At 36.2% G+C, this 14,080-nt stretch overlaps 2 protein-coding genes across 4 annotated transcripts in view; one reads left to right on the forward strand and one right to left on the reverse strand.

The window, feature by feature from the left end:
* Positions 1–14,080, forward strand: part of LOC135198069 (opsin Rh5-like) — a 707,912-nt gene that overhangs the window by 671,431 nt on the left and 22,401 nt on the right. The gene's annotated exons all lie outside the window — the stretch shown is intronic.
* The window catches only part of LOC135198072 (high-affinity choline transporter 1-like), a 98,786-nt gene continuing 94,070 nt past the window's right edge, over positions 9,365–14,080 (reverse strand). For all 3 annotated transcript variants that reach the window (XM_064225485.1, XM_064225484.1, XM_064225482.1), the window contains exons 8-11: positions 13,662–13,888; positions 11,712–11,815; positions 11,006–11,173; positions 9,365–10,781 (exon numbers count right to left, since the gene is read on the reverse strand). In XM_064225485.1, coding sequence (XP_064081555.1) covers positions 10,349–10,781; positions 11,006–11,173; positions 11,712–11,815; positions 13,662–13,888 — 932 coding nt within the window. In that variant the 3' untranslated portion in view covers positions 9,365–10,348. The remainder of the gene's footprint in view (positions 10,782–11,005; positions 11,174–11,711; positions 11,816–13,661; positions 13,889–14,080) is intronic.

Here is a 14,080-nt window from a genome sequence, read left to right on the forward strand (position 1 = left end):
TTCATGTAATCGAGGTTATAGAGTAAGTACCAGTATGAAACCACATCTTTAATCTCTGTTATTTTCAATTTCTCTGATTTCAAGGACTATAAGGCGATTTCTGATTCATAATAGAAACCATCTAATCATGGTATAACTGAACTGACAATGTAATGTCCACAATGAGCTGCATTCATGTTTCATTTTAGTTTTCTGAAAAAAAAAAGTATGGAGATGGCTTTGTCTGTCCGTCCGCGCTTTTTATGTTCGCCATCAAATCTTAAAAACTATTGAAGCTAGAGAGCTGCAAATTGGTATGTTGATCATTCACCCTTCATTCATCAAATGTATTAAATTGCAGCCCTCTAGACTCGCTAGTTTTTAATTTAATTGAAGGTTAAAGTCGACCATGATCGTACGTCTGGTAACGCGATAGGACATGCCACCACCATTCATTTAATGGCTTATAAACATTCATATTTACTAACAGACCAAATAAATATGCGGTATTTGGTGGTAATCTACCTTACTTATTTTACATTCGAATTTAAAACTTGTTTTAAGTGACGTCCTACAATATTCCATCTTTCAAGAGACAGGACTTCCTCTTTCTTAAGGTTGGCTTGGCCCACATTTCTCTTCTACTTTTCTCCGCAAGCCTAAATTAGACGAGGTCACTGGGATGTCTGCCCCAGATGTTCTCTTATCCGAAGATACAAACACGAGGTAACCGTTAACTTCATTACGTGTAACAATTGAATTTGGATTTCTTTAAATTCACCTTTAATTTGAATCTCTTAAATTTTTCTATTTGTTAGTGGGATGTTCTAATTCGCTTACTCGTGATAAGTAAGCTGTAGCAAGATGTAAAGTTTTTTCTTTTATTTTTCGTTTTTTGAAGAGATAGCTACAAACAGTGTGGGAGTTAGCCGCAGTCCAATCAGAGGAGAAATGAAAACACTTTCATTGTTACAAAAGGATAAATGAAAGTCCATAATTTTACATTACGATGTCCAGTCATCGCTCTGTATTTTTCTTCCTGCTCGATACACTTCATTTCTTTCAGAAGTTCGTAATTCTTTGTACCTGTAAGTACTGTAGGTATTAACTGGAAGCCGCACACATGTCAACCTGTTTGACAGCTCTTCGTAGCAATCCCATCTGATAACATCTATCCAGGGAATGCACTCTCCCATGAACAGAAACCTACTTGCGAACATGAGAACATATTCGTCAAATATTGACCATCTGGATATGGTCACCAAGTGATTTCTCTGATGAAGATAAAAACAAATTTCAGTTTCCCTGTGTTTTTTCACGAATAATTTGATCTTGCTATTTTATGACTGGCATTCCATTGCGTAAAAAGGGTCGTCCATTAATAATTCTCATTCTTGCATTGAGTAGGGTGTTAACAATTACTATTTTGTCGAGGCTCGACGGGACCCAGGACTCATACACCATGGAATTTACTCATGAAAACATGCTTCCATGGTTTTATTAAATCGTTTGCTTGAATAGATCTTTAATGGATGGCTAAAGGCTTGTAAAGACTTCAATTTTCTTAGTTTAGATCAGTTTCCTTTTTTGAATAAATAATTGATAAGCAGTTACGGATAACAGGAAGTTTGGTTTCTTGAATCATTTAAGTAAATTTCCGTAGTTCAATGTAATGTGTGTTGTAAACAAAGAATAAGGAAGAATAAGGCTAAATGCAATACCGTATTCAGATTATATTTAAAGCATATATTTTTCCATGAAAATATCACCATCAAACCTCATGGAAAATATATCCTACCAACAAGACCTTCTTCCTCTCAGAGCACGCCAGACTATGCCTCCTGGCGCGGTGCACACGCCTGAAATATTGCCCAATGAAGCATGAAGGTAAGCAGCCGGGGAGTCTTTTACTTGGCAAGAATCATGCTCTATCACCTGATCCCCTGAGAGAGAGAGAGAGAGAGAGAGAGAGAGAGAGAGAGAAATTTCATGGGTGGAACGAATTGTTATGATGAATACATTGATGCCAAGGACCTTTTTATTTTATTTATTTTTTTATTATGGAATTAGGTACGGAAGGCATTGTCAAGATTTTGTATATAAAAGATAACTTTTTTTTTAAGGCGAAGTGACAGCTTGGCACAATGAAAATCAAGTTCTAATGCAAGTAATAGTAAAGAATAAAATACGGATTTACCTGGCTACTCCACGATTATCACTCTATACACAGGTGTTGATAGCCTAAATTTAGCCCTGTCCATATTACCTTTAGAGAGATTAATAGCTTGGATGCATGGGCTGGAAATCTATGTAGCTGACAGCGGTTTTTATGATTACACTACAGAGGCAGAGTTAGTTTCCCTCTTAGTCATTGGTGTGTGTGTGTGTGTCTGGTTTTCGAGTGGAGCAAAAGTTTAACTTTAAAAAATGAAAATTTCCTAGCTAGCGTTAGAGCTCTTGCTGGGGAATCATTCATTGTCAGTTTTCAGCAGCAAACTTCCGTTATCACCTTTACTGTCATCCCCTGTCTAATTCCTGTATTCTGCTCCCTTTACTGAGTCAGTATGACCCGTTTCAGTACCAGAGGGCCTTTCTTTTACGTAAATCTTGACTTACATGTGGGACTTAACCAGATAAATTTTCATATTGCTCGTGCTGCCGCTAAGCTGGCATGATAAGAACGAGTATTTTCTCTTTACAGCATTAAATTTTGACCAGAGCAATCTGTGACACAAAATAGTTAAAGTATTAGATTTATAAATTAATATCTGCCTGATCAAAGGGTGTACTTCACTCTGTGGTGTATATTCAGTACCACTGATATATGTATGGCCGTTTTATTTCTCTTGACTTTATGTTTTCCACAAAGGGCTTATTGTACTCTGTGGATGCTTACTTACCCTTTAATGTGTTCCATGTGCTTGCGCACGCCCTATGAATCAAAATAATGGTAAGATTACTGTGTTTCTTCCAAAAACCAGTCTAATGATTTAGATTTTTGCCAGAGTTTGTAGGAGCTTTTCAGATAGAACGTGCCGTACATTTTTTCTGACCTTTGCTATTTCAAAATGATAAGTTTTTTGCCAAAACATCACTATTTTGCATTCAACAAACCATGTATAATTTTTTTTATGCTCATTAGAGTTACGCCAGTAGTAGAGATCATTTTCAAATGACAGCCTGTAGATCGTCGACTTTTGCCTTATAGACATTATATCAATTCTAAAACTATCTTGCTTTTATTCTACATGACAGAGGGAGCGTTTCTAGTTTGCAGTATTTAGTGTTGCTGAATTGTTTGGTCAACTGCTGGGTACATCGTTTGTTTAAATATTGTAAATAAACTTTAAGAATTTGCTTATTGCGTCAGGCTTATCAGGCCTGAGTTTGTAAAAGGTATTAGAAACCCCGCTTGTCGACCGCTTGTCGACCTTTCACACACAAATACACATATATATACTATGTATGTATATAATCGTCACCACACATACACATATGTATATATATGTGTATGTATGTATGTATGTATGTATATATATAAATATTTTTTCAGATTGGCATTCTCAGATTCGGTGATTCGAAGTCTTCCGGATTTGTGTTTTTGGACTGAAATAAAACTCATCTTAGCTAAATTCTCACTATGTCAGTTGCTTTTTTTATTCTTTTCAACAACAACACCTCCTTTCTACAATATATCTAATATTTATTATTTATATATTTATATCTCTCTGTCTTTCCTAAAACATCCCTAAACACTTATATACATATACACATCAAATTATGAACGATATACACAATACAGCTTGTTTTTTATCTTTATTTTTTCTCTATGTTTCTAGAGACACTATAGGAGAGTACCAGTTGTGTGACCTACCTTAATTTACATTTATTATTACATGATACACGATAGTATATTGATGAACACTACTAATAATTGAGGCCTATATTGTCTTGTACAACAATCACATTGTATCTACACAAACACCGCACTTTAACAGTCTTTTTTGTTTAACTCTATGCTTTCACAAGGTTTGACAGTGAAATCATGATTGATGCCATGGGAGGACTGACAAAACTAACGCATACCTACTCAAGTATTCCGTCCTAAGGAGTAATGAATTCAGATTTCTCGTTAGTACGGCTGATAAGTTTCTAAAACCAAAGGGGACTGCAGTGTTATGATTGCACCAAAGGGACGTCGACGAATCGCTATGGACTGGGGAGGAGACACTAGGAAACATGCTATGCGAAACAGCCCAGCAACTGCCTGCCTTACGGGCAAGCAGCTCCATAATCCTTCCTTTCTCTGGTCGATAATTCAGGACAAGGCCGGAATCATTTTTCCCTGTACAGGATTCTTTTGACTGCGATTTCTTCGACAGCTATTGAGTCACACATACATATATACACATTAGTCACAACAAGCCATTTTGCTGAATGCAGCATTTCGTGGCCCTGAATATCAATAACAAATCAGTATATTGGGAAACGACCATTTGTTGTTAAAAAGTTCTTTTTCAACACACTGAGACATGTATATCATAACTTCTCCAAAAAGGCACAACAATTCACACAATAAATAAAAACGCCTGTGTCCGACGGCACAGGGCAGCCTTCATCGGAGGGAAAAAACACGGACACAGACATCAGACATCGTCACATGAAACACTGAAAAGGACAAGAGGAGTCAGATCTTATCTTTCCAGCGACGTTCTCGAAGCGTTACCCGATTGAGAAGGTGAGTTCCAGTCGGAGAGCTCCTCTTGTCAGAACGGTGACGCTTTTGACCTCGGATGGTTAACAGCAGCTGTATACGCTAGATTTCCGTCGTATTTCAGTAGTTTCGCGCCGTTCTAAAAGGGTGGAATCTGATTGATGAGGAGTTAAACCATTTTGAGCGCATGTTATAGTAAAGGATGCCATCTATACTCTTAATGCATCACAAAACATGAAGTTTCTTCTTTTTACGAAAATTAACTTTAATTTGCCGATTTTTTTCACGTACAGTGATTACTTTATGAAAATAATTTCAGCAATAAGAATTAATCCTCATTACGTATCTTTTGTACATCATAGATCCGTTTTACTTATTATCGCTTCTTTAAAGGGAATCAGGTTTCTTGCTTTTTTAGAGGAAGAAGAAATCATACATTTCCAAAGCTTTACTACAAAATGGAGAGTCGTTTGATAAGAAAACGTGTTAACTCCTCTAGTACTGATTTTATCATATTTTGCAATTAGGGGATTCCCTCAAAACCGTAGAGAATGGAAGCTCCTACGTAGGAATTCGTCATCCGGCGGATGCTAGCCTATATTTTTCAAAGACGTCCACTAAGCCAACAAAAAAGCCAGAAGAATAACAGGAATGGAGAGTTCTAAAGCGTATGAAGGAAAGATGCTTGATGCTATAATGTTTAAACAAGAAGAGACTCAGTATAAGATTTCGTTGCGCAACTGCTATTACATTTTTTTTTTTACTTCTCTTTTGGCATTAGTGCTGCTGATAATCGGTCATTGAAGAATCGCTGCGATTTGATCCTCAGGTTTCAAACATGAACAACCATTTGATTTCAGATAAACAACAAATTTTAAAGAATTCTCAAAACACTGAAACTTACGAAACCAGCCTTTAGGTCAAAGTCAGCTCTGTTGGTTTGTTAATTATGATTTCTTAAGAATTGACAGTTTCACCACGCCAAGGAAAATCGTCTTAAGAACAAATGAAAATGTCACCCAATGAATATTTCAAGAAAAAATATTACTTCAATAAATACTTCACCTGTGCTCTAATGTCATTACGTGTACTTGTATCTTGTTTGGTCAAAAAGTAATTGTTATTGTTCTTATTATAATCGTTAAGTTCTCCTAATTTGTTTCAAAAAGGCGCCAAGCGGTACAGATTGCGTATTGATTTTCTTTTCCTTTCTTAAAACTGACTTTGAACTGAAGGTTGATTAACCCACGTACAGAAATCACAACGAGAAGTGAGTCGCATCTGAAACACTGCCGTGAGTGAGGGTTTATTGCTTATTTACGTTTATGGACTTTGCTTGGCTTCGGCGATTTTCTGCTTATCGACCTTACTTAATCAATGTGACTGAAATAGAAACACGACACGAACAAACACAGTGCATGTTGACCCGATAGCATTACTAGTAGATTTTATCGTCTCTTCTTGATCTTCCCAGTTCAAAATTTAAGAAATTGGAAGGAAATACCGAATTGTCTGTTACGGGTTTTCTTTTCTTTTGATTGGAAGGGAAAACTGTCAAAGGAACATGCGTAGCAAAAAAAAAAAAAAAAAAAAAAAAAACGCTTTTCAGTCTTAATGGAGATGCTTTGCAGGTATCAGTTTTAGGACAAAGGAACTTCAGTGAATTAAACATTGTTAAATGCATTCATATGCATTTATGCACACAAACACTTGTGTATGTATGTATGAATATATGCATACGTGCACGTGTTTATCAAATGATTTCATCTACTTTTAATGCTGGGACAGCCTTGCTTCAGGACATTGAGGCAAAACAGTTTGCACTTTCTCTCCATTTCAAAGCAGCACTCGAACACAATTTCATGATTTTTTTAGACGCTAAGATTCTGCTTAAAGATTTTTGGGTGACTCTCAAAGAATCCTTCCTTTTTGAGATAATTTTAACATCCACTTAGCATACACTAAATATATATATATATACACTTGAGGTTTCGATTCCCGAATTAGTGTCCATGACCTTCAGGCCATTCCGGGGGACAAATAGACTTGTTTTAACAATCAGTTACATCAACAACATATGAAAGAAACAACTAGATGAGAGTGAATTTAGTGCGTGCTATAGGCAACAAGTCTAGAATTACAAATAGTTTGTCTTGTCAACAATTGTCACGTAAAAACCATCCATAATGAAATACTATAAGATTTACACACAACATATCGAAAACAGAAAACCGTATGATAAATTCAGTTATACAGAATATAAAATAGACTCAACGAAATATAATAACAATATTCTCTATATGATTTTCATCGTATTATAAAATTAATTTCATATAAAACGGATTTCTTTTTATTTATGTATTTAACAAATACGCCCTAGTCTTCAGTCAACCGATAGCTCTTTAACTACACAGGCATCCGACACACAAACTAGCATCATGACATGTAGCACGTATTTACAACCTTAAAAATTCCCTCTTTTCAATAGGCTGCGATTGCCTCACGAAAGATGGGCTTTGATGGGAAATGAGTTATGGCTTAGGAACAAATAACGCGTTCAATAGGAAGAGGAGGAAGGCAAAATTAATCCTTTTTAGAGGAAGGGTAGCTTTTCCGTTTACGTGAATCTAATATATAATATATACACATATATTATATACATATATATATATATATATATATATATATATATATATATATATATATATATATATATACACGCAAATGGGTTTAGTGTGTTACCCATCAGTGACAAAGGACAAGTTATATCTGAATATTTCAACTCTGAATATTACGGAAAGATAAACTAAATCACAAGATAAACTAGGATTAAAGGATATGAATAATGAACGTGAAGCAGGAATAGGGAATGTGTAATGAGCGAAAGAAGGAACTTCTTCCGGTGATATAATACTTGTTGTATTGAGAAATAAATGCCTTTGGAAACTTGAGCCACAAACCTACCTGAACTACTGTGACAAATATTTTTCCCGTCAAGCGTTTCAGGAAATGTCCATATATGACCAAATCACTTGTCTCCTAAATTCGCATGAATATGGAAAACCATGTTACTGAACTTACAGATGTTGAGAAGCAGCATAATAGTTTTTCAAGTGCTTCTGTGTTTTAAGGACGATATCCATCCGTCTTAGCACAGAGGCTAACTGATTTGCAAGGACTGAATCTTGTCAGAGGTCTCTGTCATACGAAGAAACTTGAGCTTGCACCTTGAATCCATCAGAATAAGGACAGTTGCCGACGAGAGAGAAATGTGAGCAGCGAGTTAGTCGTTAGATGTATAGATGTCAAGATTTTCAGACAAGGAAGGGATCTAACTGAAACTCTCCTCTCTCTCTCTCTCTCTCTCTCTCTCTCTCTCTCTCTCTCTCCTCTTCTCTCTCTATCTCTCTCTCTCTCTCTCTCTCTCTCTCTCTCTCTCTCTCTCTCTCTCTCTCTCTCATTTTTTCTTGCTTTATTTTCAGACTCACGGAGCGGCACATGGTATGAATATTCATGTTCAGAGGAAAGATAGGAAAGGTAAATGGCTGACATTAAAACTCACCTACAAAGAGAGAAGGAATTCATAATTTGTTTCGAGCAAAGTTATCTTTTCTCTTTCTTGCAAACGGTATGAGATCAATAAAATCCTGTAGCATCACCCTGAACTTTTCCCAGGTGCCGTCTTCATTGGGATTATCGGGGATTCATTTAAAAAAAGGCGACGATAAAGAGCATTTAATGCCTTTAAGTAGTAATGAATGTCTTCATTTCTTTCATCTGGTATTACGTAAATATCGTGTGAAATATCATGTGGTAGGCCATCATTTCAGTGCCTCCTGTAATCTAGTCATTCATGATTATATGGTGCTTACTCAGGACTTATTTTCCTTTTATGGCTATTTATATTGCACGCACGTATTGCAGATTTTACAAATATTGCATATATCGTAATTATAGCCTTATTTTCTGTCGAAACAATGGACTACTTAACCAAATGTACAAAATACTTTTTGTGGGGTTAAGTCCTTTTACCCCAAGTCGAATGTCATGTTGGAGAAGAAGAATCTTTCCTAAACTCATAAAATGTTTTGGAATAATTCTGTCTATTGTCCTTCATTTGAATAAAAATATTCTTACTATAAGTGCGAGTGCAGACCTGTACACACACAGATACGTACACAAATCCTTTCGTATACATGCACAAACACACACACACACACACACACACACACACACATACATATATATATATATATATATATATATATATATATATATATATATATATATATAACGTACTTGCAAAAAGCCTAAGTGCTATGACAGAGTTTGGTGGACATCATCAATGAACTAATTTAATTTGCTGTTATCGTTCTAATTTATAATTTTTTTTCTCTCTCTCTCTCTGAGAGAATCTTATGAAAGTCATAAAGATGCATATCATTCACTATTTCACACGAGAGAGCGCATGAAAGTTACAGAATTCATTCTGATTTCATGAAGAGGGAGAAAAATAGGGTTTTGGTAATGGAATTCGATTGATGAGATGATTAATATTCAACAAAATTATTTGATACGTCTCGAATCCTTGAAACGGCCATTGATATCCTGAGTTATTTCTGTACAAAATAGCCCGCGGTGTGAAAACCATAGGTTGAGCTCATTTTGTTCAGAAATTACCAGCTGGGGCCTGCAAGATGATACGCGCCTCGACTTTGGAGATCTTGAGTGGGTGTTGTAAAAACGCGCTCTACACCATAACCAAATTTTTCATCGTATCTTTCGTATCTTTTTTTTTTTTTTTTTCATTTCACCATTCTTTCTTTACTAGGAGGTGATCTCACCTCACCGAATTTTCATTTATGCGATGCGATGCTCTCCACGAAGCCCCCAAGCAATCCAGAGCTGCTCTATTCGACTAGAAAATACCTATATTTCTTCTACAAAAATAACCAACAATTATAAAATACGAATCTACATCGCACAAATGAAAACGGGGGAAAGAAAACGAGGTATTGTAGAGGGATGGGTGACTAAAGCAAGTACATGAAGTGAGGTCAGGAACACATTTTCTCACTAAAGGTCGATGGGTCACAACTAGACTGGGTCAGTCAAAGGCAACTGACCTCTGTAGATGAGGGGACAACTGTAGTGATAAATTATTTCTGGCTGATGTGAGTATCTAAGGAGAGAGGATTAAAGATAGAATCTAGACACAGAACATTTAGACAATTTATGTGATACCTTTTGGAACACATTATCTAAACTGAGGCCATGGTGGCCATTTTAGGCTAGTGAAAATTCTTTTTGATATTTTATAGTTTGTTGCAAATGTCTGGCAAGATTTTTTGCAACATCTTCAACTGAACTAACAGTAGGAATGAAGCTATGAAATATTTCGGGGGTGATTGCCACATGATGTAACGTATATTGCTTTGTTATCAAAATGTTCATAATCGCACTTCATGTATCGTTATAACTTTCTTTTAAATACCAGATCATGAGATGATTTCAGTTCTCAGTATTCCTCTCGCTACTCTACTCTGATCTCATGTTCAGAGGTCTATCTCATGTATAAACACTTATGCTCCATCATTCTATTGCTTAACGGTAAAGATGAATTAAGTACGCTGTAACCATCGACAAGCGACATTCTTACAGCTTCGTCTGGTCTTGCTTTTTGGGGGAAGTGATTGGTGGTGGCGATATGATTTCTCCAACCAACCGCTTCTTCACCTTTCCATCGGCCGTTGTAGTCGTTGGGGGCGTCGGCTCTTCGTCGCTGTCCGACCCAAGATTCAGCGCCGGATTAATCCTTCCGTTCATCTCATCCGTGGCGTTGTACTTGACGACAGTGCGGCAGGCCATGACACTCATCTCGCCCTCATGTGGCTCTCCCACGCGCTGCACATCGTCGGGGATGTTGGTGACGCACCGCAGGAAGTCGTATTTGGGCGCCAGGATGTCGTTCTCGAAGAGGTACATCGACAGCATCGAGAAGCCCAGCAGTGCCGAAGCTGACAGAATCATAGCGAAGGTGCGGAAGGGGAACAGTTGGACTTCGGCTTCCTCGTCATACCAGGGATACCTGGGACACGTATGGGGCAATATGTTATAAAGGAGTAGCTTTCAATGGCCTGCGTTGTTTTAGTCTTTATCCTTTTAGTTTTGATGGATTTCGTTTGAATATTGCTGCAATTGTCTCACCATTACGAAAAACTTGAACAAAAGAAAAAAAACCGAAGGAGCTATATGGAGAAAATCGACTGGTTTTGCAATGGTTGAGAAGGACAGACAGACAGACAGACTTACTTGATAATGGCAGGAATACCAATCATGGACTCTCCTCCAAGCAAACGGACGATTAGGCCTATGATGTAAGCACCAAGCGATCCATACAAATTGCAATGATTCCTAAAGTGGACCACCATTAAGAGCTGAGGGAACAAGATGACGTACACCAAGTCTGATGACAAATACCTGTTAGAAGGAATGATTAGTGTTATTCTAAAGCCATACTCCAGCACGGCTTAATGACAACAAGCGGTATACAATAACCTTGTCTCTAGAAAAATGAAGTATCAAGTGACTGACAAATCTCTGATGATATTTCAGGAACTAATCATGGTAGATTTTTTAAGTTCCTTTTTAACTCGAAAGGAAAAGTTTTAGATGTTCGCTTCGTAGAATGAAGTGTTGTATGAGACATAAGCACTTTCAATAAAGAGGAATACCAATTGTAGATTTTAGTCTGTTATTCATAATCCGCAGTCGTTTCATGGAAAAGGCGCTGCCCTAAAAATCAACATTACAGACTACCCTTAAATGATGGGAAAACGGGCGGGAGAAGAAGCCTATAATAATCACAAAGGAGTGAATGAGTGAGACAAAGGGGTAAAATACCATAAACATAGAAATCTAAGTTTAATGGTAGTTTTGAATAAATAGACTATAGAAATGAGGGAGAAGGTGGGCGGCGATACAAATTAAGATTGAATAAGATAAGAGGAAAACTTACCAAAGCCCGTAGATGGAAGGGATGGTGAGGGCCAAAGTAGTAGCCAAAGCTCCGACGATGAAAATAGCAAATCTCATCACCCAAAGCACCTCAGATTCACTCGCCTGCAGAAGACGTCAAATTTCTGTATAGTTCATGCAAGCACAGGACCAGGCAAAAGAAATTCCTTTGGTGAAGATTTCGAAGAATGAGCCTTTGCACAAAGCATGAGGAACTTGAACAGTCCAAGGAATCAACGCTCCCAATATTTTGTGGGAAAAATGCGATTATATTCAATTGTCAAAAAATTAATCGAAATTTGGTTGAATAATTAAAAATAATTGAATTTGTACATTCTTAGGTTTCGGTATATTAGCAAAATGTCTTGAATCTTTTATATATATCTGTGTGCCTATGCACTGTTGAATGACTATTGGCTGTAAGAAAAAGGTACTACTTTGCTATGGCCTTTTTTGTTTCATACAAAATAAAACAGTAGAAAAAAGCAATAAGAAAATAGTTTAAGGTTTAAATGCTTAACTTCATTTAGCGCTGGATTTTTTTATTCCAGCTTTTCTTTACCATTTTCATCAACGTACTTTCACAGCCAAACGGAACTAATGACATTGCAGAAATTTTCTGACTTTCCATTCCTATATTGGCCTTATTCTCCCTGATTTCATTCTTACTTTTCTAAGCTTAGGGCTTGGCTAGAAAAGAGCAATTGAGCCCATTGAACGCAATGAAGCTACATGGAACTTGGAAGTATCGAAAGACTGATTTTGGATATTTTACCTTTAGTAAACAGTACTATTTATACAGCCGTCTACAGAGTTTTGTTGGAATTTTCTCTTATGAATATGAGTTTTTTCGCATGTCTTGAACTAATACATATATATATAAATATATATATATATATATATATATATATATATACATATATGATAGTATATATATATATATATATATATATATATATATGATATATCTATATATATTATATAATGATATTATATTATATATATATATATATGTATGATACTAATAATATATGGTTGATCCATTACCTATATACTCTATAATATATATATAATATATATATATTATATATCGATCTGTTATACATACATATATCTATATATACATATTATATATCTATATTTATAGTATAATACTTATAAATACGTAATATATATCTAATAATATATATATAAATATAGATATATATAATAATTATATATATTATATATCATATATATATATATATATATGTATATATATATATCTACATACGTACTATATATATATATATATATATATATATATATATATATATATATATATACATACACACACACACACACATTGGATGCATCGCTCCATCACTGGCGTCGCATAATAACACAACATTTGCCATAGCTTTCTGTTAAAAGATGAGGAAGAAAGGACAGCAGAATATTATCAGTTACCCTTCGATGTATGTTTGCCCTCAAAACCAATATTTATCATCCTGAATGCCAATGTTTACTGACAACATTGTAATCGACGTTTATGTTTTTAACCGAAATAACAGAAAGACTCATTTCAGCAATATTGACTTAAAAGCACCCTGCAAAGCATTTATAAAATGGCAAATGTACCTTGATGACAATAATGGCACGTGATCCAAAGATGTTATTCAAATCACAAGATCTGGATCTGGGCCAATAAAAAAAAAAAAAAAAAAAACTTGCTATTCATTTTCTCTGGGGGAAAAAGGGGGTAAACTAACATCAGCAGCACCTCGCATGCGTACTAAAAGAAAAGCCTCAAAGCCTCTACCTTTTCCTTGCAAATTTTAATATTAATCCGAATATTAATCGCCTATCTAAACGGCGTATTCTTACAGTACAGCTGGTTAATGTTTCATTTGTTCGTCAGATTAGAATAGTAAATGTCCTTATTATTTTATACAAATGAAAGTCGACTTACATTTTGCCTGAAGATGAGTTTCCAGATATTCCTGGCGAACATGGAAGCCGCCGAAAGGACAGAGGAGTCGGCGGAGCTCATGACAGCGGCGGAAATAGCCCCCAGTCCCACGAAAGACACAAAGCTTGGCGTCAGGTGCTGGATGACCAAGGGCAGGATCATCGCCGTATGGTTGCTGGAAATGCAGGTGTCTACCGCCTCGCATTCCAGTCCGGTCATATTCCACGCTGGAATGGATTGAGAGGGTGTCGATATGTTGTTAGGCAGAAGCGATTTCGTTCATACCGGTGACTGACTTCTCAGGAATTATGACTAAGGTGTGATGCTGTTGTGAACAGTCTGAACGAAATTTGAACAATAAAAGTTATGTGTGTTGCGGGGCGGGTGTTAGGGGAGGAGGAAGAGAGAGAGAGAGAGAG

This window comes from Macrobrachium nipponense, chromosome 21 (assembly GCF_015104395.2).
Source record: "Macrobrachium nipponense isolate FS-2020 chromosome 21, ASM1510439v2, whole genome shotgun sequence".
Taxonomy (NCBI): domain Eukaryota; kingdom Metazoa; phylum Arthropoda; class Malacostraca; order Decapoda; family Palaemonidae; genus Macrobrachium; species Macrobrachium nipponense.